We start from the raw sequence: 23,892 nt of genomic DNA on the forward strand, positions 1-23,892 counted from the left end.
CCAGAGAAAAGGCTCATAGAGTCCCTAAAAGCAGCCTTGAGACCACTCAATCAGAGAATTCTGGGGTCCTGTGTGCCTGATCTAGAGAGAGGAAGGAAGGTACAGGCTCTGTGAACACAGGCTCCAGGTGGGTACATCCCTCGGCCCCATGGACCTCTTTGCCCTCTGGAGGGGAAGAGTTGGAGGAAAACCAGAGCAGGGCTCTCTACATTGCTGGGGCTTTGGGCAGGGACCCCTTTTGCCCAGGTCTATGGTTAAAATGAACTGATGCAACGATACACAGTACTTGTGGTCTTTGCTCTGTTCCTAGTCTGACCGGTTTCTCTGTGTGTATGTGTTTTTCTTTTCCCAGTGGGCTGTTTATCACCATTCATGACAAGGGCCATCTTGCAACAATGCTGAACTCTTGGCCAGAAGATAATATTAAGGTATGGCCCTGTTTTCTTTGCTATTGCTCTATTGTTGGATGAATCCTTTCAGCCTGGGCTAGAGTCATTCTCAGCTATGAAATGGGCCATTACAACACTGAAGGCAAGACACTGCATCCCTTCCTCAGGCCCAGACCATAGACCAGTTACAGCCAAGCACAAACGCACCACGGAGTAAAGGCTTGCATTAACCAAGCATCCGTGTGAAAATGTCTATTATTATTATTATTAATAGTAGTAGTAGTGCATGTATTGAGTACCCGCTGAATATACACTGCCAGTTTCCATGGTGGATTCAGGGAAAAATCCAACATAGACCCTCTTCTCAAGTGGCTGACTTTTCATGAGGAAAATAAGACAGAGCCACCAAAGATTAACAGATGGAAGCTGATCAGAGATAAACAAGGCACTGAAGAGCTGGGGGTATTCAAGGAGGCCGAGATTACTTCTAACCTGAAGGGGATCTGGGAAGACTTAGTGGAAGAGGTGACTTTGGAGCAAGGCCTTGAATTGAGGGGTAGAGTTTGGACGGTCAGGCGTTGGAGGGACTAGGATGGAGGGCAGGGCCATTCTGCACCAAGAGAAAAGTTTTATGATGAGCGATGTCTTCACACCTGGCTGTACACCGCAGTGTATGTGTTGGGCGGGGGGGAAGGGACGCATATGCAGAGTGACAAAATGAACCTGGCACTGTTTCCTGGAGCATCAATTTTACTTGAAACCTTTAAGGAAACTTTTTTATATGTAACAAACAGGATATAATATAGAATGCAAAATTGGTGAAGCTTTGTAGAAACATGTTAGCCTCTGGCTGTGTCCCCAGATCTCCTCCTGTCATGGGGACTTCTATGGAAGAGTTTCAGGGACCCTGGATTCTAAGATCATTGTCACTTCTGCAAACAAATGGGTGAAGCAAAATTACAGAACATCTGCTGGCTGCTTGTGAGGGCATCTCTGGCACTCGAGCAGGGGAGGGGTTGGACCTGACCAAGCCCAGTATATGTACCTCTCGGGGCAATGCTGGAAGGCTGAGAGTTGTTTGCTCTCAGGCCCTCCCTCCCTCCGTCCCTGCCCGTTCCCTGGGCCACCTCCCTCCACCAGGCACTGAGTACAGCTTCTCTTTACCTACCTCTCCTTGTGTCCCACCCACTTCTGGCCCTCTTGGGGGTGTGGCGACATTCAGAACCAGAGCCAGTAGGGCAAGACCTTGGCTCTCAGGAGCCAGGCCTGAGCCACAGCTGAGGCCCTTGGACTCCAGTCCTGGCCTCGGTGAAGAGCTCAATTCGTACGTGTCTGTCTGGGTGTGATGTGCCCTGTGCTCTTCTTTCCTGCCTGTCTGCTTAGACTCTGGTTACATGCAGGCCTTGGCCCTGCAAGTTTTGGTCCCAGTCCCAGAAGAAGCAAGTTTCCAAGGTGTGTTTAGGATGAATCTATAATAAAATCTTGAGCACATTAAGGGAAACCAGCTCACTCGATGGGAAGTTAACTCCAGCCTTCCCTGTGTGGACATGCTCTGAGGTCCTACAGACTAATCTTTCCTCCTTCCTGGACGGTTCAGCCGTGGTGAAACTTGTCCACAGTAGGCACTCAGTAGATGCTTGCTGAGTTGAATGAACTCAGTAGATGGACACGATGAACATCTTCCAGGTACCAGGCCCTGTGCCAGGAGCAGGGAGATGGGGTCTGCGCTAACATCTATGGTGCCTCTGTGCAAGCTATGAGGAATTAAAAAATAAGATGAAAAGACACCCCCTTTTAACCAGTAAGAGAAAAGCGCTGCTTCCTCCAGGCTGGCACAGGGCCTTGGTGAGGGGCTCATGGGCTGGATTTCAGGTCCCCATCCCTTCTCTTGTCAGGGTGTAACTTTACAAAACTGCACCCAGGGCTCTGCTTTGAGGAGTGTAGAATGAGGAAAACACAGACCCTGACCCCAAATTGCTTCACTCTGACTGGGAAATCAAGATATGAATTCAAAATAGAACATCAGCTGCTAAGTATCCATGGACTTCAACCAACATATTCTGAGAACCTTCTAAGTGTCTCCAGAGAGATGGAGATGCACTTGTGGTGATTTTAGAGAAAGAGAGATGAGGGCTATGGGGTCACCCTGGGAGAGGTGGAACTCGGCAGGCCTCAAACAAGGAGAAGCATCCAGAGCCTCTAGGAAAAGCATAAGTTACACGAGTAGATATCTGGGCCAGTGCACCTAATTCAGTTGCATTCAACAGCCATTTAGTAACATCTGTTCTGTAAGAGTTCCCTGGGGGTTCAGGGATAAAGAAGGTGCACAGGCCAACCTCAAGGAGCTTGCAGGCTAGTTAGAGAGACTGACCTGGAAACAATTACAGTAGACTGTCTGTGCTGCCGAAGACAGGAGCCCGAGGATGAGGAGCAAACAGGGTGACTTGTTGGCCCCTCACCCTGCAGTACCCCAGAGGGGATGGCTGAATGCCTGGGGCCACCTCTCCCCCTCCACCCTATACTCCTGTTTCACTTTGGAGGAGCCCAGAGGTCAGTCTCAGAAACTAACTATGTAGAAGAATCAGCTCTGGCTTTGCAACCAGGCAGACCTGAGTTCTGGTCTTGAATCTTCCATTTACCTGCTGTGTGTGCGGATAACCTCTCTGATCTCACAACAGGAAATTGTGAGGATTAACTATGATAAAGTCTGTACAACACTGAAGGGCACTTGAATGGACACTGTCATTGCTGGAGGTGGACAAGGCGGCTGTAGCACACACAGCAGTGCAGGGAAGAGACTGCAGACGCCTAAGGGTGGCCGAGGAGGGGGTCCCCTTACCAGGGAACCACAGACCACAAAAGGGCAGCCAGTCGATTTGGTCCCTAGAGATGTTTGATTTAAAGTGACTTTTGAAAATTTTGAATTCGTGGCCAACATTTTAAAATTAAGAGACTTCTGGGGCTTCCCTGGTGGCGCAGTGGTTGAGAATCTGCCTGCCAATGCAGGGGACACGGGTTCGAGCCCTGGTCTGGGAAGATCCCACATGCCACGGAGCAACTAGGCCCATGAGCCACAATTACTGAGCCTGCGCGTCTGGAGCCTGTGCTCCGCAACAAGAGAGGCCGCGACAGTGAGAGGCCCGCACACCGCGATGAAGAGTGGCCCCCACTTGCCGCAACTAGAGAAAGCCCTCGCACAGAAACGAAGACCCAACACAGCCATAAAAATAAATAAATTTTTTTAAAAAAGACTTTCTCTCTATAAAATTAAGAGACTTCATTTGAAAAAAAAATTTTTTTAAAACCCTGGATTTCTGACTTCTCTAGAAAAACCAGGAGCTCTGAATATTGGGCCCATAGTTTGGCATGTGTACAAGTCAAATAGGACTGATCAGGTTACCCCTAGTCCCTACCCTGCCCCATCACCGGCCTTTTTCTGGACAGTCCTTCCCTGTCACTCCAGGGCTGCCCTTTCAAAGGTTCAGAATGTTCTAAGCCACAGTTTTTCTTGTCTATTGGTGTGTTTTCTCCAGTTACCTTTAAAAGAGGAGATGGAGAACTCCTTCCCTAAGTAGGGAATCTCTGCTCGTTATCCCTTTCATGGTACTTTGGTGCTAACGGAGACTCCCCTTCAGTGTTTCATTTGATTTTCACACTGTGATCAGAGTGGAGTAAGGAGTGCTTCTGAAACCCCCCAGGTGGGTCTTGGAGGAGGGGTAGGGTAGGGGCGTGACTTTTCTCAGATGAGCAAGCTGGTGTTAAGTGGTACCCGCAGTCATCCACAAGTAAGAGATGATGTCACCCAGAGCCCTGCTGCTGAGCCATTGCTTCCCCAGCCTCTGAGTAGCGCAGGCAGGCAGAGCTTTTCAAGGCACAGGTACCTCTGGACCCTGATGTTGTTGGCTGGAGGGGAGGGTTGGTTCAGAGAAGCTTCTGAAACAGCTCAGAAGATAAAAGCTGAGTTTCTGTGGCTTCCCAGCCAGAAAGCGGAACTGCAAACTGAGATGTAATAGGAGTAGGCTGTGAGGGAAGTGAGGCCAAAGCTCAGGTCTTGGGGACCATGAAGTTTTGTGGGCCCCTCTTGCTCAGGGAGGACGGGCCAGCCTGGCCCACCCAGAGCTTTCCAGCATAAATCACAAAGGGGAGTGAGAACTGCATAAATCACAAAGGGGAGTGAGAACTGCTTTTCTGACTCTTTCCCACAGAGGCCATTTCCCGGAGCCAGGAGGAATGCCCAGCTCAGAAAAGCCCTCCTCCCCAAGAGCTTTCCCAAGGTCCTCAATCTCTCCTTCATCCCAGTCCCAGCAGCTCTGGGGAGGAGGTGCTGGGAGGTGGCCGAGTACTGGAGCCAAAGGAACATCCCCTGCCTCTGGGCACCAGCCACTTGGGCCTTTAAACTTGGACCAGACGTTAGTGCTGAGTGCCTGGCTGTCATGCGCACGCCCACCATGGGTTAAACCCCACTCGGCGTCAGCAGTTGGATTTCCTGGGAGACATTCTCTGAGATGGAGATTGGCATATTAGGGAGTGCTCTTGGGATCAACACCTCTAGACGGAAAGGAAGCAGGACAGGGAAGAGGGAGAGAGGTTGGGCTAAGTGGGAGCCCCCGGAAGACCCAGCTGAGTGCACGAGGAGGCTCATGAGCAGGGATGGTCCTTCAGAGTCATCCTGAGTTGGGCCAAGGGATCTGGGCCTTGGTACCTACCCCTGCATCCATCATTCATTGGTTGTGGGCTGCTGCCCTGGGAACGGGGTCAAGGTGGCTCTCTTCAGTCGAGGAAAATCCCAGAATAGGCTCATAGCTGAGGGTACCACTGGGGGGAATAACCCCTTCATTCCTAAAAGGGGAATCTGGGCGGCACAGCACCCTATCCACCTCACCAGCATTCTGCTAAGTGCTCTACACAGACTAACTCACTGACTTCTCCCAGTGACCCTCCAAGAGGCAGGGGTTGTTATCCTCCCCATCTTATAGACAAGGAAGCTGAGAGGTTAGCTCAGCTTTGCTCATGAGGGATGGAACCAAGATTTGAGACCACGGACTGTGCATTATTTATGTTGTGGAGAGAGAGAAAAAAGGAGGAAGAGGAGGAGGAAAGGGAAGGATAAGCGGGAAGGAATGAACAGCAGGAGGAAGGAGAGGGCGTCACACACAGTGCTATGGGCAGCCCATGCCCAAAACTCCAAGTCCAGGGAAACCAGAGCCAGAGCAAGCAAGGAGGCATGATCCTCCGATCAGTCCTGGGTCAGCCCCATTGGGTCCACCTAGGCTGAGGGAGGTGGCGGTAAGTCAGAAGCTAGGCAGACAGAGAAAGAATGGGCCGCACCATCCCTCAGTCGTCTGAATCTCCTCCTCACCATCTGAAATACTACAGAGGGGTTATGAGTTGTAAAAGCCATCCTAACAAGGAAACTGTGATCCAGTCCACTGGTAACTATTGCTGGGCTCTAAAACCCCAGGATGCTGCTCAAGTTTGCCCTCAGTCTTTTGACCCCGACTTCTCCAGTGACCCACAGCTCTAGCTCCACTGACGTCACGAAAAACAGGATGCAGCATCTTCTCTCTGAACTTGTTCATCTACTCCAGTTCTGAATTCAGTCCCATGGAGAAGAGCCTTTGCTCTCTGTGTTGGATCTATGACATTGTCCGTCGGTTACTGAGTTCATATCACATTGCAGGCCCCAAGCTAAGTGCTAAAGAATCAAAGAGGACAGGACCCTTTACTTGCCCTTAAAGAGTTGCTATGAAAGACAAGGAAATATATATAACTATAATACAAGGAAGAAAGGGATAGGTGCTGTGGGAGAGGAAAATGCTATAGGAATGCAGAGTTGGGAGTGATAACTTCCAGAAGGGAAGCTTCATGGACGGAAGTGCCTTTTGAACTGTTCCTTGAAACATGCAAGGATGGTAGGGTTTGGATCAAGGAGATATACGGATTGAGGTGTAAAATGGCGTGTAGTCAAGAAAACACACACTTTATAAAGATTAACAGCATTTTAGTTTGGATGCAGCATGGAGTGGATAAAGGGGAAATTCAAAGAGCAGATTGGGCGTAGACCACGGAAGGCCTCAAATGCCAGCTGAGGATGTTTGAGCTTTATTTTATAGGCATCAGGAGCCATTGGAGGTTTGGGAGCAAGAACGTGACAAATCTGGGTGTGCTTTGGAAAAATGAAATGGAGTAGGGAGAATCCAAGAATAGAAAGACCAATCAGGGGACCACTAAAGTGGTCAAGTGAGATGCGGATGGGCTGGTCTAAGGTTAGCATTAGGGATGAAGATCATGAAACAGGTGAGAAAAATTGAAGCAGGTCAAATCAGTAGAACTTGGTGACCAATTGACTGTGGTTGACTGATGACAGAGAGAAGAACTCAAAGCAGATTGGACAGTTTTGAGCCTGGGAGATAGGAGATAACAGAGTGAGGGAGGAGAGCAGAAGTGGAAAGTTGAAAAGGAGAAAAAGGGAAAAGCAGATTCATTTGGTAAAGGACTTGGAGGATTGGAGAGGACTATTGGACATCCAAGTGGCAATCTCTGGCAGATGGTGAGCTGTAAGTATTTGCTTAGAGATGACAGTATTTGCCATTGGAATGAATGACAATGTCAAGGTTAGAATGCTGTTGAGTTTCTCATGGCCGGACTTTCTTAAAAGCTGCCAAGGTCTCCCCTTGGTTTCCTTTTCACTCACTCATTTAACAGATATAATTGTTGCATGGCCTTTCTATGGTGAGGCTGAACTAAAGAGAGATGAAACAATTAAAAATTCTACTATGTAATCTTTGCCCCAAATAATAACCAACAATATAATCATACAAGCAGTGACCATTTGCCAATCACTTACAAGGCACAAGGCACCTGGTTAAAATGAGACACTTATTATTTCATTTCATCTTTACAACAAGCTGACGAGTTGGACATTATTATTGTTCCCATTTTATGGAAAATTAAAACTCAGAAAAGTTATCTGATGACCCAAGATTACATATTGGTGGGTTATCAAGGAACCTAGATCCAAATACTGGTTATCAGAAGCCAAAACCCCTGCCATTAACCTTTAGGCTGTTTGGTGAGATTAAATGTACATTTTTTAAAATGTTAAATGAGAACCCAAATGCTATCACCATCAGATTTTTAAATCGCACCTATGCAGGGCTTGGCAAGCAGTAGGTACTTAATAAATGTTTGCAGAAGGCAGGCAGGCAGACAGGAAGGTTGAGCAGGCCAGGTGCGTGGTAGATACAGCAAGTGCCAGGAGAAATCACACTGGGTTGTAACGGGCAGGATTTGCACTGCTGGAGAAAGAGCAGGAAGAGACAGGAGTATAGAGGCTGAAAGGCTAGAGATTATTGGTGAATTCGGAGTGTGTCTGATGGGAGTGAGGCCAGTTCTGCTAGAGGGGGCAATTGTGTGTAGAGTTTCAGAAGGTATGTTGGGTTCCTGTCATTAAAGAGATAAGCCTTTTGGACTCTATTTTATGGACAGTTAGAAGTCACTAAAGGCCTTTGAGCCTGGTTGTGAAGCTGTTGCAGTAATCCAGCCATTAGCACTACAGGATGGAGAGTGGATGACAGGTGGAGGTGAGACGTTCCCTCGGAGGAGTCAGGCATGTAGTCAAGCACCTTTGGACATCCCCAGGCTGGGAGGGTGGCCCTGCAGAGCCCCGCTACCATCTTTCTTTTTTTTTTTTTTTGGCCACACTGCGCGGCATGCGGGATCTTAGTTCCCCAACCAGGGATCGAACCCATGCCCCCTGCATTGGGAGCGTGGAGTTTTAACCACCAAACTGCCAGGGAAGTCCCCCTGCTACCATCTTGAAATGCCCCAGAGTTATAAGGAGAACACCCTGGAGTCGTAGCTGATTTCTTCTGTTGAACTCCGTGTCACTCACTGCCCCTCAGCAGAGAGAAATCTAAGAGAATGGGAACCAGAATAAGGAGGCTTTGATTAGGAGAGATGGTAGAGAAATGCCCAGAGTTTGGGCACTGAGGGGCAGCATGAAAGCACAGGCTCCACTGGGGAGAGCTGCCAGCAGGGGGTCAGAGGCTGCAGAGAGGGTGGCACCAAGACAGGACAGGACTTTGCCAAGAGCACAGGTGCTTTTTCCCAGCCCAGCGGGGTTGTAGAAGGAGCCCTGAACCAGGTACCCGAAGCCTGATTAGAATCTCGACTTGCCACATACACAAGCAAGGTGCCCTTGGTAAGTCATCTAATATTTCTAAGATAACTGATGTGGAAACATCCAGCGCAGTGCCTGGCGGTTGGCTGATACTTAACAAATATGTACAGAATGTGAAGGTCCAGGAGCTTCAGTTTGTTCACCTGTGAAACACAGATAACTATCCCAGACGGGCCTCCCTGCCAGGGCGGGGGAGGAGCAAGTGAGATGCAGGACGGGGACACTCACCCTAGAGGCAGGAGACCAAGCTAAGGGGGACAGCACGACCTTCATGGGTCCGCTGCTCTCTCCAGAGCCCCCTTTCCAGCAGTGAGGTGTGGTTTTACGAGACTCTACACCTGTTTCTACCAAAAGGCAGCACAGCCCTGTGTGCTCTCACCCTGGGAGAGAGAAGATTCCACGGAGCCTGTGGGTGCTGGATCATAAACCCTCCCCAGTAGGAGTGGGTCTTTGTCTCTTTATCCCTGGTGCCCACCACTGTACCTGCGTGGAGTAAACTGACCTCTACGGTGCTCATGGCACCACGCTTGGGGCCAACCAGGACATCCACAGCTCAGAGCTGGTCCTAAGTCCTGACCCAAAGCTGGTTCCAGTGGAGGGCTGGGTGGCCCCATAAACTCCACTCATTTAGAGATGGAGGGAACCAGTGCTGCAGAGCCAGTTGGGGTGACCTATAAACAACTTCACTATCACCCTGGTGGGTTCTTCTTGGCCTGACATTCAGGGCCCCTCGCAGTTTGACTTTCCATTCGCTCCTTTCGTGGGACCTGAACCCACACACACAGCCTACATTCCCCCCACTTCTACCCTGAAACTTAATTTCCTTTTTTTAAAGATTTTTTTGATGTGGACCATTTTAAAATTTATTTATTTACTTATTTATGGCTGTGTTGGGTCTTCGTTTCTGTGCGAGGGCTTTCTCTAGTTGTGGCAAGTGGGGGCCACTCTTCATCGCGGTGCGCGGGCCTCTCACTATCGCGGCCTCTCTTGTTGCGGAGCACAGGCTCCAGACGCGCAGGCTCAGTAATTGTGGCTCATGGGCCTACTTGCTCCGCGGCATGTGGGATCTTCCCAGACCAGGGCTCGAACCCGTGTCCCCTGCATTGGCAGGCAGATTCTCAACCACTGTGCCACCAGGGAAGCCCCCTTAATTTCCTTTTGCATCAAATACCTTTCTCCCCAGCTGCACCCCTAATGGATAATCTCCACCTGTCCAAGGTGTGGCATGTGTGTCCCCTCATCTAAGAAGGGTTATCCTACAGGAAGTACCTCTCCCTTTTCTCAATCTCTGCTGCCCTTGAGCTGTTCCGCTGCCCTCACACTTTCCCGCCAGAGTCAGTATAACTATACATGTTCCATCTCTCTTTTGCCCATTAGTCCTTTAGAGGGCTGGGTCCACGCATTCTTGTTTTTATAGATGAGCAAACTGAACCTCCGTCCCCCAGGATTTGGCACACTGTCTTTTACAAAGTAGGTGTTTCATAAAGATGTATTGAATGAATGAATAGCCATCATTATCATATGATTATTTCTGTCACCACTCTCAGCTCCATCAGCATCTGTTAATTCACAGTAGGTAAGCCTGGAACTAGTACTATGTCTAGTACCTACTATGCCTTCGGTGATTTTTTGCCAAAACACAAAGATAATCCCAATACAGCTTGAGAACCCTCCTGGTTTCACGTGGAATAGTGGCCCTAGCAGATGTCACAAGGAGCTCTGTTTTTTGCAGATTGGATTTATTATACCCCGGAACAGGGCGGAGAGCACGTATATGGGTCTCTAAACCCTGGGGCTGTAGTAGCAGCATAAACACTTGTTTTATTATCTCCTTTCATTCTGCCTTCCCTCCCTGTCCCCAACCCCAGATCTCAAGCTGAGAGAGTCTGCTTAATTTCTTTGAGGGAGAATGACTCAGTGTGGGTTCCCTCCAGCTGTTCCTGCAGGAACAGAACCTCGGAATGCAGGCCGGTGTCCTTCCATCATCTCACCTCGGTGGGGTTTCTCTCCAGCCCTGCCAGAAAGGGGAGGGGACGGGGGAAGGACCCGCCACCTACAGTTGAAAGAATCCTTTGGCTGTATCCCAGAGAAGCTGTTTTCATCCCACAGCAGAGGCGGTGGGCGTCCAGTCGGCAGGCCTGCCATGCTGTACAAACGAGCACTTCGTCACAGGAGGTGCTGTCCCGGATTGATGGCGTCCTGCTTTGTCTTTCAGGCTGTGGTGGTGACTGATGGGGAGCGCATCCTGGGCCTGGGAGACCTGGGCTGCTACGGCATGGGCATCCCCGTGGGCAAGCTGGCCCTGTACACGGCGTGCGGAGGCGTCAACCCGCAGCAGTGCCTCCCTGTCCTGCTGGACGTGGGCACCAACAACGAGGTAATGCGCTGCCTGGGCCGGGAGCCAGAGGGTGGCAGCTGGGATGGCGTGGGGCGCACCTCTGCGTGGTGGTTCTGTTTACAAAGCATCAGGCCATTTCATTCTGGGGTCCCCGCTGCCAGGACACCTCCCCTACATGGCTGTGACGCCAGGACCTCTCTCCTCCCTGGTTGCCCACCCCACTCTCCCAGTCCCATCCTCTTCCCCCAGCCACTGCTGGGTCTTCTTGCCCCCCTACCTCCTGCCAAGGTACCCCCTGCGCGGGCTTTCTGTGCTTCCTTGTCCCGTGTCCCTAGGCAGCTTCCATTGCCCTCATGGCCCCTCTCTGATCCATTAGTGAAGAAAGCCGCTGAGGCGAGAGTGGCTGCTAGGCTGTGTTTTTTCAGCATTTTAGAGGCCAGCTACCCCTGTAAAAGGATTAAAACTCAAAGCACCAGGACCAAGGGCTGAAATGTCTGGATCAGGCAGATGAGCATCCTGCAAGCCCAGGGAGAGAAACTGACCCGAGCTGTGGCTGAGGGCCACCTGCAGGCTTCCAGGAGGTTTAGGATTTAAGGAGCTCAAACCCCAGCCAAGAGTTTGTCTGCCCTGGGTACCACCACGCTGGGTCACGGTGTTTGTGCATGTCTGCAGTTCTCAGCTCTGTGTCTCTGTATCATGAACATAAAAGAATTTCTTCTTGATGATATTTATCTCTGGGTTTAAAATCAGTGCATGTCCATCTGAGAAAAACGTTTTCTCATGTTCATTGAGAAAACTCCAGAGAAGTATTAAAAATAAAATATTAGTCACACAGCCAGTAATAATCATTGTTTACAATTTGGGATATTTCTTTCCAGCCTTATCCCTCTGAAACGTTTATAAAAACGAAATTAAGTTTATATTGCATACACAGTTTTGTATCCTGCTTTTTTTTTTTTTTAAATTTTATTTATTTATTTATTTATGGCTGTGTTGGGTCTTCGTTTCTGTGCGAGGGCTTTCTCTAGTTGTGGCAAGCGGGAGCCACTCTTCATCGCGGTGCGCGGGCCTCTCACTATCGCGGCCTCTCTTGTTGCGGAGCACAGGCTCCAGACGCGCAGGCTCAGTAATTGTGGCTCACGGGCCCAGTTGCTCCGCGGCATGTGGGATCTTCCCAGACCAGGGCTTGAACCCGTGTCCCCTGCATTGGCAGGCAGATTCTCAACCACTGCGCCACCAGGGAAGCCCTGTATCCTGCTTTTTAAAGTGTAATGTATGTCATGAGTTTTCTCCCAGGTCACTAGCCATTATTCCACAATGTCATTTTCATAGCTGCCTGGCGTATCACAATTCACGTAAGAAACCCTCCACTCTTGGACATTTAGGTTGTTTCTGGTCTTCTTGCAAATATAATTGTGCTCTGATACCTGTTTTTGCAGATCAGTCTTTCCATCTCTGATGATTTCCCAAGGATAAATTCCTAGAAAAGGAAATATCGAAGCAAAGGGAATGGTCATTTTTTAGATTCTCGATTCATATTGTCAAAAAGCTTATACTTATTTGCATTCTGAGTTGATCTTTCTCTAGAAAACTTGTTGTGACTCTGCATGGCCTCCTTCCTCCCTGGATGCCACACAACATCCTCATTTCTAAACAAGAACAAGCACTGTAGCCTCTAATGAGAAGTGATGCTTATTCAGGCTTCATCCACAGATACGGTCAAATGAAGGAGCAGCAGACAGACCTGGCTTCAGAGCTGAGAACTCACGGGGGTGGGAGGGGGATGAGGGAGGACAAGGGGAGCATGAGAAGTGCTGGCCGGGGAAGCAGGGACCCTGGTCCCGGTACCCCTGACAGCTGGGTGAGTCCCTGTACCTGTCTAGATACCATCCCCTTCTGGTACAATTAGGGCCTGGACCAGAAAGTTACTAGGTGTTCTCCCACCGCTAAATCTCTCCTCCATATGCTCCCCGCCAGCCTAGGAGAAGGGAGGCTGCATGGTGGCACAGCCTTATAGCTGCTCATCAAGACCCATCTTCAAGGTCTGCTCTGCACTGTGGTTCCCCTCCCCAGCCACACGCCTGGGTTTTGCTGAAATTGTCCCTCAGCCACAAAGGACATGTGTGGAACCGCACAAACGTGGATGAGTATAGCAAACTTTGTGTTAGTTACTGTTCCCATCCATCACCTCCTGCCGTGTTCCAACTGGATTTGTTTGAGACCGTCTCTCTCTCTCTCTCTCTCCAAAAAGCTGGCTCTAGGCAAGAAGTGGAACGGCTTGAGACTGATTCTGAGGCCACTCCATCCCTTGGAAGGGTGTTGGTTGCCTCTAGCAGATGCCTTAGATCCTTTATCACTGAAGGTCCAGCACTCAGCAATGATGTGCTAAAGTTTAGAGTTAGTGCCAAGTTGTAGCAAACCCACCAGAAAAGATGGTGAGAAACTATGAGTAATCAGGGCCAGGCCCTTTTCACAGACCACCCTGTTTAAGCCTGACAATAACCCTGTGAGTGGAGCTCAGTTATTACCCTCTTTTTACAGCCGAGGAAACTGAGGCCCAGAGAGATTAATTGGCCCAAGAAGATCTGCTATAAGTGGCAAGAGTGGGGTCCTAATGCACATGAGTGTTCCTCTCCCCACACCATACCACACTGCCTGCCTGGGTTTTTGGTGCTTTATGAGTAAAGATTATGTCTTGACTTTTAGAATTTTTATTACTAAAGTAACTTTAAAACATTATTCAAAATTTTAAGAGGAGAAGGAAATGGCATTTCTCCCACTATGCTACGTTTGTGCTCCTGTCCGATGTTTCTCTGTGGGTATACATAGATGTAGTTACAGTATTACCTAATTAATCATACTGTGCCCCTAATTTTGTTCTGATTTCTTCAATGAAGATTATTTTGTGGGCACTTTCTCTTTACTTTTTTTTTTAAAGTTTATGAAGTGTTTAGTAGGTGTCAGGCATTCTGCTAGGCTGAGGGAGATAAATGAGAGCCAGGCGTGGGTGGAATCTTTTAGTTGTCAGTGTTTCAACACTGTCACCTAATTGATCATTTTAATGGCTCATGTGTTACGTCTCCTCAAAGTTTCTGCTTCTCCCCCCCCCCCTGGGGCTTTCGGCCTCTGCCTCAGCTCTCCCTCCTGGGTGTGGAAGGGAGAGAGTTGTGGAAGGACCAGAGGATTCCCCAGCTGAGGGGACAGGGCACAGCCTGACCTGCCATGCAACACCACAGACGCGAGAGAAAGCAGTTCTCACCACGTCCAGTAAGACCTATGCCAGCACCTGCAATGGCCAGGCATAGTTCTGGGCCCTTGTATATTTCAATCTCATTTCATTCTCTCTCTTTTTCTTTTTATATTTATTTATTTTATTTATTTATTTAATTAATTTTTTTAGCTGCGTCGGGTCTTAGTTGGGGCACGCAGGATCTTCGTTAAGGCAGGCGGGATCTTTATTGTTGAGGCGCGTGGGCTCTTTGTTGCGGCGCTCAGGCTTCTCTCCAGTTGTGGCGTGCGTGTTTTCTCCCTCTAGTTGTGGCACGTGGGCTTAGTTGCCCGACCAGGGATCGTACCCGCCTCCCCTGCATTGGAAGATGGATTCATTACCACTGGACCGCCGGGGAAGTGCCTCAATCTCATTTCGTTCTCACACCAACTGTATGAGATACTGTTCTCCCCTTTTTAAGATGAGGGAACTGAGATTGACACACATTAACTACTTACTTCAGGTGACACAGCTCTAAGTTTTGGAGCTGAGATTTGAACCCAGGTCTCTCTGGCACCAGAGTGGCCTTGTCTACTGTGGCACACGGCTCCAAGATGTCAAGTATTTGTGTCACAGGCTGGGTAATGAAGACTGAGAAAGTAGGTGTTTCACACAGTCTGTGTTCCATGGACACTCAGAATCAAACTAGGGCACACCGATGCCATTTTCACAGCCCTTCCCCGCAAAGAAAGGTGAACTCCCGCCAGACCTTCTTCAAGAAAGTTACAAAGAGGCCAACACTGGGAAGACGGAAGACAATGATTTCTCTCTTTTCAAATGCATTGACTATGTGATCTCCCACACTAGAGTTCTTTTTTTAAAAATAATCAGTTTGCAAGATTTTTCCCCTAGCAGTCTGGGGGCACGTCTCTCACCCAGAGCAAGCCACAGCAACAGGAGAGGGAAGCTCCGCCTCGCAGCTTCCGTCTCTCGTGGCAGTGCAGGGAGGGTGCTGCTGTGAAGGCTTTGGTTTCAGAACAACTAGACCATCTGTGTGTATGTCTCTATAAAAAACTCCTGAGGCAAAAGGAGCTTTAATCAGAGTCAAAGAAAACACCCCTCCAGGTTTCCTGTTGAAGGAAAACATCTGCTATCTACAGCCCTGAAACTCTGAGTCACTTTTACCTGCCGATGCCAGGAGGTTTGGAAAAATAAATATGTGAGACGTGATCCCATGAAGGAGGGACATCCCGTGATGAAGTTCCAAAGGGCCAGGGGGAGGGAGCCCCGCCCAGTTAGACAGGGCACCTGCTCCGGCCCTCCCTCCCTTGTGTCTGTGTGTGGATTGGTTTGTACATCTTGTTGCATACACACACAGCAGAGTCACAGACTGTTCACATTAGATGTCATACTTACCAGATACTACATATAAATACTTGTCACTCAACCCCCTCGTTTCACATGGGAAAAGGGGCCCCAGGGCAGAAATGGCTTCCCCCCAGGTTTGAGTCCAAGCCCAGTGCTTGTCCCACTCTGTGCTAAAGGTTCTGTGGGACAACCCAGGGCTTGGCTTCTCCTGCGGAAGTCTTGATCCTCAGTGGAATTTTCCTCTCAAGGAGATGCTGCGAAAGTCTCTGTGAAAATGACTAAAGAGGGGGATGGAGGGGACAGATTATCAACAGAGCCTGGTAGACTGTGCCTTGGGTGTTACTGGTTGCTGAGGCAGCGTGGGATCGCCCACAGAGCTGGGTATGGAAGGATTCCTTCCACCTGGCAAGATTGTCTTTATTGCAGCTCATAAATAGTCAGCATTCACCCGTGGTACCATCAGGCGCAGGCTCTCTGTGCACATGTGACCAGTGAAGGGGCCCTTCCTAGGATCTTTGTAGCTTACCCTTGGGCTTAACTGAGCATCCAGAGAAATACATGGTGGGCATAACTGTCACCCAGAGGGGGAAAGTGCACCGTGTCCACACTGTGAACCCAATCCCATGACCTCCCCAGACCCCCAGATACTCTCTGAGTAACATCTTCATGTGCCCGTTGCTTTGCAAGATAAATATTTTTCCAGACCAAGAGGTTCGTCTCTCTTCCAGCTTATACCCAGTGCTCAATGATATGGCAAGTGAAGACGAACCAGCCATTTTGCTTTCCATGACGTTTAGTCTGCAAGATTTTTCACCTTAGAAAGAGCCAGGCACACAGCCATGGAGGGTATATTCAACTCACATAGCAGAGGAGGAAACTCTGGTTCATCTGCTTTGGATAGAGCCTTAACCTGAAGGCTTACTTAGTGCCAACGGGAACTTGGCAACTGCCTAGCAGAGGGGAAGCACCAGGCTCAGAGGTGGGGAAGCAGCAGGCTCAGAGGTGGGGAAGCTGATCCCACCTGGGAAGACCCCTGCTCTAGAAGCTGTCATTTCCACCCTGTTGCTTCCACCAAGTTCGTTTTGTGACCTTAGGCAGTTCATTTAACCTTTCTGGGTCTCAAAAACTCACTTGGAGGAAGCCAAACCAAGTGATTTCTAAGACTTTCCTAGTTCTTAATTCAGCATCTCCTTAGCCCAGTCCTAGAATAAATGCAACTCACATCAGTAAACACTTTTTAATGGCCTGCGATGTGCCAGCACTGTAAAACATCACTAGGGAGATGCACATGAATAAGGACCCTTTCCTCAAAGAGCTTGCATTATGCAATAGAGATCATTACTATCCCTATTGGACAGAGAAGTAAAATGAAGCAGGGACAAGTACCCCAAGTCGCAGAGCTAGTTAAGTGACAGAGCCTGAATTCAAACCCAGGTGTGTACGATTCCAAAGCCCAGAGCCCCTTCTGAGTCTAAAACCACGCTGTCCTGAGGGTGCTCCAGGAGAGCATCTGACCAGGGCCACTGGGCCAGGCAATGCTCTGTCCTCTGGGGCACACTGCCTCCCAGCTTCAAGACTCCTTCTGCCTCTCTTGATGGGGTTACCAGATTTAGCAAAGAAAAATACAGGATGCAAGTTAAGTTTAAATTTCGGATAAATAGCTAATCATTTTTTAACGTAAGTATGTTCCATGCAAAACTTGGGGCATATTTATACTAAATATATATATATATATATATATATATATATATATATATATATATATATATATATCTCCTATCTGAAATTCACATTTAACTGGGTGTCCTGTATTTTATCTGGCAATACTGCCTTCTGAAAACTTCTCTTTTTAACATTTATGTGAGAAAGTCCAGGATAGAGGAGGGCTGCCAGGGGAGGGTCCAGGCCAGTTCATAGTCCCACACCTTGCTGGCAGTCATTCTTGTAACCAATCACTTGGTGGGACACAGGGCAGAATGTGGATTTCTTGTTCCATGTGGTACCAAGACAGTGTGGAAGCTCCACCCTCTGCTGTTTTTGAGAAGTCATTTTCCTGCCTGCCAAAGGAAAGCCAGCTGGCTGGAGATGTGGACACGGTCTTTCCCCAGACCCCATTCAGGCTGTCACTGCTCCCCAACGTGGTCTACAGGACCAGCTGGACCTTCCAGCCACTACTGGACTCTTCCAGGAGGACCGGGAGGGTCAGGAGCCGAACCCACATTCCCTGGTCCCCACAATGTCAAATGATGGGGTGGAAAGGGCGCTGTCATGAGACCCAGTCAAAGCAAGGCTCAGTTTCAGCTTAGATACTTTCTGGCTGTGTGAGTTTGGGCAATTTATTTAAACTCTTGAACTCCACCTTCCTCATCTGTAAAATGGGCATGAGAGTATGTAAGACAGAAGGATCAAACTACTTTTGATTCATAAGGAGTGAATTACCAGAAAGTTCTGTACAAGTATAAGAAGCTATATTTTCGTGTCATCTCCATATAGAAACTTTCTTCCCAATTTTTTGGAGTACTTAGTTTTGAAGTATTTCAGACATAAAACATTTTATTATAAATAAAATAAATATTATAAAATATCAGGACTTTTTTTTAAAGCTTCTTATAGTCACCTTTACATCTCAGTAGAACCTGATTAGTGTTGACCTTTCATCTTAAGTGCAGATATACTGAGAAATTTTTGGAAAATCCTAAAATTCTTCAGTACCACTGGAGAATTGGACCTGCCCCAGAAACTGTGTATGCAGCCCTGAGAAATCCACTCTTGGCAGCCTAATGCACTACTGAACCAATCTGTGATTTGGAAACATTACAGATTATAATTTACCGTGGACCCATTCACCTCTATAAGAACTAAAAAGTGAATATTTTCTGCAAGTGCCAAGAGTTAGACTATTTTTATCATTTATGTGTATGCCCTTTGCAGGCTGTTCGTATGTTTCAGACAGTTGAAATTGTGGTATCTGTGCAATTTTGTATCCTGCTTTTTTCATTTTGAATAATCTCATACACATTTGTCCAGGTGGCTGCATAGTCTTAAAAGCCACCAATTTCAATGGCTGCCTAGTTGTCCATCTAGTTGTTACATCATCATTTACTTCCTTGATCCCCCTTGGCTGGATGTTTGCTGCCTCTAAGTGGCTTTTAGATGATCACTTTGAAAGTGGCCTGTGGAAGGGTAGGCACCATATATGTCCCACTCTCATCCTTTGGTCACACACACACACACACACACACACACACACACACACACACACACACACACAACTGCCAGGGCAGGGTCCTAAACAATCTCAAGGATGCATAACCCAGGAGGCAAAGAGATTGAGAAAAGAAGTTTAGACCTCACTGTCTTTCTGATGTAGCCGTGTGGTTCCTTGGAGAAAGCGCTAAACCCACCTCAGATTCTGTGGACCCAGGATCGGGGGTGAGGGGTTGAGAAGGCAGATATTTCATGGTCTTTTCTGTCCACTATACCTTTGCCCTACCACCTCCTACAAGACAATATGGAGCTAGAATGGTGTCCTAAACAAGAATAAGCCACCTAAGCAGCCTGGCTCCGTGGTTAAGACCATGGGCTCTGGAGCTGGCAGCCGTGAGTTTGAATCCGGATTCCTCCACTTACTAGCCCAAGAAAGAGGCAGCTGTTTAACCTTGCTGTGGCTTCCCCTCCCTCAGCAGTACCTGACACATTAGCAAACACTGTGAAAGTTAAAGCTGCTGCCATTACTTTACAGCATATGTTATGATTCACAAGCTCTTTCACGTATATTATTTCATTTCCTCATCACGATCACCCTGTACAGCTGGTATTTTATCCCCATTTGACAGATGAGAGGAAGGCTGTGAGAGGTCACGTAATTTGCCTGAGGTCACACAGCTTGTCAGCGGTGGAGGTGAGACTTGACTCTGAGCCCCTTGAGGGCAGGACCCATGACATCCTTGCCTCTGAATCCTGCCGGAGCAGTCCAGATGGAGATGACGATAACACAAAACCTTGACCCCAAGGAGCTCATATTTGTGGCGGCGGGGACACAAAAATAGATAATTTCCAAATACCCGAAAACATAAAATTACTTCCTGTTTCTTAAACGCACCAGGTCACCAGGTACTTCTTCCTCCTTCTACCTCCAGCCCCCAACCTTTCTTTGTGCTGATTTCTAAGCCTCGAGAGCCCAGCCCACCTGGCAACATCTGCCCATCTTTTAAAGCCTGACCATTTCTTCCATGTCACCATCCCCACCCGTCCCCCGGCGGGAATTACTCCACTCCTTCTCTGTGCTGCCAGGTGCCATGCTTTGTGCCGAAGAAATGTCTCTACTCTGTAATAGAGTTTGCTTACTCATCAGCCACCTGCATTAGGCTGTGAGCACCTCAGAGGCAGCGACCATCCCTTACCTACAAATTCCCCGACAGGCCTGATGGCAGCAGGCGTAGAGGGTCAGTAAATGTGTCGTGCACAAATGAGCCCGCTGATTTCTGCGTAGGGGTGTGTGTGAGGGGTACAGAAGAGGCGAGAGTGGTCATCAGACCAGGGCAGACAGAGAGGATGACCAAACAGCGTGTGAAAGCTGTGACAGGAGAGCTGCAGGAGGTGGAGTGGGGGGTCACCTAACACAGGCAGGCGTTAAGGTGGGCCTCTCTTTTGAATGGAAAGTTCTGGTTGTATCAGTCTATCCTTGTATCCCCAGGGACCAACACAGTGCCAGGCACATGCTAGGTATTCAGTAAGCTTTCACGGAAGGAAGGGAGGGAGGGAATGTTTTCTAATTTGAGTCTAGGTGAGTGACTTTGGACAAGACCCAATACCTCAATCCAGATGTTGCCTGGGGTGATTCTCAGCACAGGCTGTTTTGTCCCCCAGGGAGACATTTGGCAAAGTCTACAGATCTTTTTTACTGTCACAACTGGGGGTGCTACTGACTTCAAGTGGGAAGAACCCAGAGAACACTGCTAAGTATTCTGTCAATACAATATGCGGGTCAGCCTTCCCATCAAAGAACTGTCCAGGCCAAAAATGTCCATAGTATCACTGTTGAGAAACCCTGAAATGAACCCAGAGCTGCAGCTAGAGGTTGGAAGACTGTATCAGAGAGTTTTGCTTGTTCAAAGCATCCTTGATTCCTAAAGTGTGGACCCCTGGGGGTCTACCCTCCATCAGTGGCTTGGCTTCCAGACCCTTCCAGAGACAGCACCTGGGGAGTGGGAGTGGGGAGCTGCCTCCTCCCTCCCCCCTCCCCCCCTCCCGCCTCCTTCCCGCTAACCCAGGACACTTGACGAGATGGATGCTGTCTGTTGCAGGAGCTGCTCAGGGACCCTCTGTACATCGGCCTGAAGCACCGGCGCGTGCGTGGGCAGGAGTACGACGACCTTCTGGACGAGTTCATGCAGGCCGTGACGGACAAGTAAGTGGGTCAGTCTGTCCCTTGTGAAAGAGGACTGTTAAGAGATAGCATGACTAAGTCCATGCGGGTTTTGGCAGAGATGCGTGCTTTTCCGGATGGTCCGAAAATTCCAACTTGACGCCGTGTACTCGGAAATCTCAAAGCCAAATGGGCTCGTTCTCTGGGAGAGTCTTTGGGAGCAGAGAAGGGAGGGGAGGGGATGACGGCTAGTTAAGTATCTGATGTCCCGGGAGGAAAACCCCCCTTGGCCGAGGTCTCCTGGGTTCCCGGCAGGAATAGGGATGCTGTTAGCAGTGGGGGAGAGAAGTGTGCCCTTCTGACGCAATGGCTTGGAAGGCAGCTGGCCACCTTAGTTGTCATTTTCCAGCTCCAAGGACCAGGCAGCATTAATGGACCACCACCGCAGGCCACACGGGCTGGGCCTGCGAGATTTACGAGGTGTCGTCTCTGCACGGGGGTGCACCACGCTGGCAGCTCCTGCCCCCCTGGCCTGCCCCATCTGTTTGCCATCATTGCCCCCCGCTCTCCCACGCTGAGTCTGACAGGCAAGTCAGTCAAGACTGTCTCAGCAGCTCAGCAGGCCCCTGCAGACCCAGCAGGTCCCCTTTTCGCTTGAAAACCTCCAGCCTTTCTTGCTGTCCCAAGAGTGCCCAGGTAGGCAGAGCTGGTCTGGATGTCCTTGGCAAAGTACTTCCTTGTCTGAGTTCAGCCACTTGAACCAGAGCGGTGGGCTGGAGAGAGAGCTGCTGTGGCCTCTGCAGCCCAGGAAGCCTCATCTGGGTGGGCTTTGGGGGTGGGCAAACCAACCCCACACTTCCTGGTCATTGACCTGGGGCAGGTTACTACTGCAGGTAACTGCAGGTTACTCCTGGGGCAGGAGACTTTAAAGTCTCCTTACCTGGATTCCTTATCTGGGGATAAGAAGAAAGCATTCGATTGTTGTTGTGTTTTTTGTTTTCATTTGTTAAGATGAGGGAAAGTAATACTGAAGTTATATGGGATGGGGATGATCCTAGAGGGAAGACGAAATTGGTAATGGAGTGTGGGGTGTGGAGGTAGGCATGCTGATAAGCAAGTGGCCAAGAGTCCAGTGCACACCTGGGAGCTTCGTCTTAGGTGGGAGCACAGAGCCCATCCACACAGAGGGAAGGCCGCGCCCTGGGCACAGATGCCGGCAGGTGGGTAGATGTTGAGGGGGTGTGTGTGCGAGCCCCATTGGAGGACAAGGTCATCTGCTGAGAGCGAGGATGGGGACAGAGGTTGTGGAGGTTTAAGGTGCAGGAGGTAAGAACTGGCACGTCCAAACTAGAGGCTGGTTGCTGGGCGGCTCCATGGGCCTCCTTGACGTTACTGATCATGAATTTAACTTAGGTCAATTAAACCTTTTCTGTGATTTTCTCTAGCCAGTTTCCACTGTCTGGATGCAGGGCAGGAGGAGACAGAGAGTAGGATTTAATCAGGGTTGGGATTTTGCCAGGCAAGAGAGAAAAAGAGAGAGAAAGGAATTGAGAGTGTATTCAAGGGGATGATTATAATGATGCATCATGAGGCCTAGGCCGGGTAAGAAGGGACAGATAAGGCCCTGCTGGAGAGGAGGGGTGAGGAACAGTGGTATGAGCAATGGACAGTAGGTCCTGATGAGGCCTGAGAATTATTGAGTTGGGTACCAGATGGAATAAGCTGGAAAGAAAAGAGGTAATCAGAAAGTCACGGGTTGGAAGCTGAGACTGTGAAGGAAGGGCTGCTATTGAGACATGACCACCGAAACAGCCAATTCGAGGGTCGGCCTACGTGAACAGAGGCATATCATCTAGAACACGAGAGGTGATTGTCCTGCTTAATTCTCCCCCTTTTAGATCATCCTGAATATGACATTCAGTTCCAGACAAGATACCTTGAGGCTGGTAAATTACCTAAAGTGCCTTTGGAGAACAATAGCCGCGGCAGTGACAGGAGCCAAAGGCTCAGCCTAGTGGGGAGAAGACACAGGGACTGCTCTGTGGGTACCGGGGGTGCGGTCCTCCCTCCAGAAGTCTGAAAGCTGTTCTTCCAGAGGAGGGACTGGACTTGTTTCTGTATACCCAGCCGGAGAAGAACCCATTGATAGAATGCTAAAGGAGGAGGCTTTCCACTCAAAGTAAATCCGAGCTATCCCACAATGCAGGGGACTCTGTGAGAACAAGTTCAAGTTCAGGTTGAGTGGCTTCTGGGGGGCACTGTCACAGGAGAAAACGTAAGCATCAGTTGTCCTTTAAGATGCCTCCCTGCCCCAGTGTTCTCTTCAGACCTCTTAAGATCCCTGCGTGGCTGGCAGGATAGGTTTTATTATTCCCATTTTGTAGAAGAGGAATCTGAGGCTCTGAGAAGCCAAGGAACCTGTCCCAGGTCCCGCAGCTTCCGACAGGACTGCAAATTGACCCTGAGTCTGCAGACTCCAAGGCCAGACTGCTTTCTACAATTACCTGTGGATGACAAGAGAAGGGAATGAATTTGGCTTTGAGAGCCGGTTTTTTCCTTCCTGTTTTCAGGGCTCATTGCGTATCTAGTGAGTCAGTAGTCATTCCATGATTCCCCACAGAGAAGCCTTGCTATTCGTGTGAGAAGGTTAAATAAACTAGGATGTAAGAGGCTCTTCAAATCATCATTAAAATCAGTTCACAGTCTCACAGACACACTCACAGAATCCAGGGGTGAACCCTTGGGCAGGGGTGTGCGTCAGCCAAGAGGAATGTGTCCTTAGGTGGAAAAGACAAGGGGTTGACCCTTGGTTGTTTTAACTTTCTAATAAGCTAAAGCAGATGTTTCTGTGGATACTGTAGTTGGGGAGTGAGCCAGTCTCCCAGGCTCTCTTGGGAATATAGTAGCCCCGTGATGGAATGCCCGGCCTGGGCAGCGCTGGGTGAGTCAGCAACCTGAGGCCAAACACGATGTGTTTTAAGAAAGAACCTTGGGAAACGTTGACTCCTGCCTTCAACATCCTGTCTCTTTCCAAATGTC

The 23,892-nt window shown here is 49.1% G+C and overlaps 1 protein-coding gene across 5 annotated transcripts in view; it reads left to right on the forward strand.

Moving 5' to 3' along the window:
- The window catches only part of ME3 (malic enzyme 3), a 317,840-nt gene that overhangs the window by 250,629 nt on the left and 43,319 nt on the right, over positions 1 to 23,892 (forward strand). For all 5 annotated transcript variants that reach the window (XM_036862406.1, XM_036862404.1, XM_036862405.1 and 2 more), the window contains 3 exons: positions 353 to 428; positions 10,787 to 10,948; positions 20,792 to 20,895. In XM_036862406.1, the coding sequence (XP_036718301.1) occupies positions 353 to 428; positions 10,787 to 10,948; positions 20,792 to 20,895 (342 nt within the window). The remainder of the gene's footprint in view (positions 1 to 352; positions 429 to 10,786; positions 10,949 to 20,791; positions 20,896 to 23,892) is intronic.

Source organism: Balaenoptera musculus, chromosome 8 (genome assembly GCF_009873245.2).
Source record: "Balaenoptera musculus isolate JJ_BM4_2016_0621 chromosome 8, mBalMus1.pri.v3, whole genome shotgun sequence".
Classification (NCBI taxonomy): domain Eukaryota; kingdom Metazoa; phylum Chordata; class Mammalia; order Artiodactyla; family Balaenopteridae; genus Balaenoptera; species Balaenoptera musculus.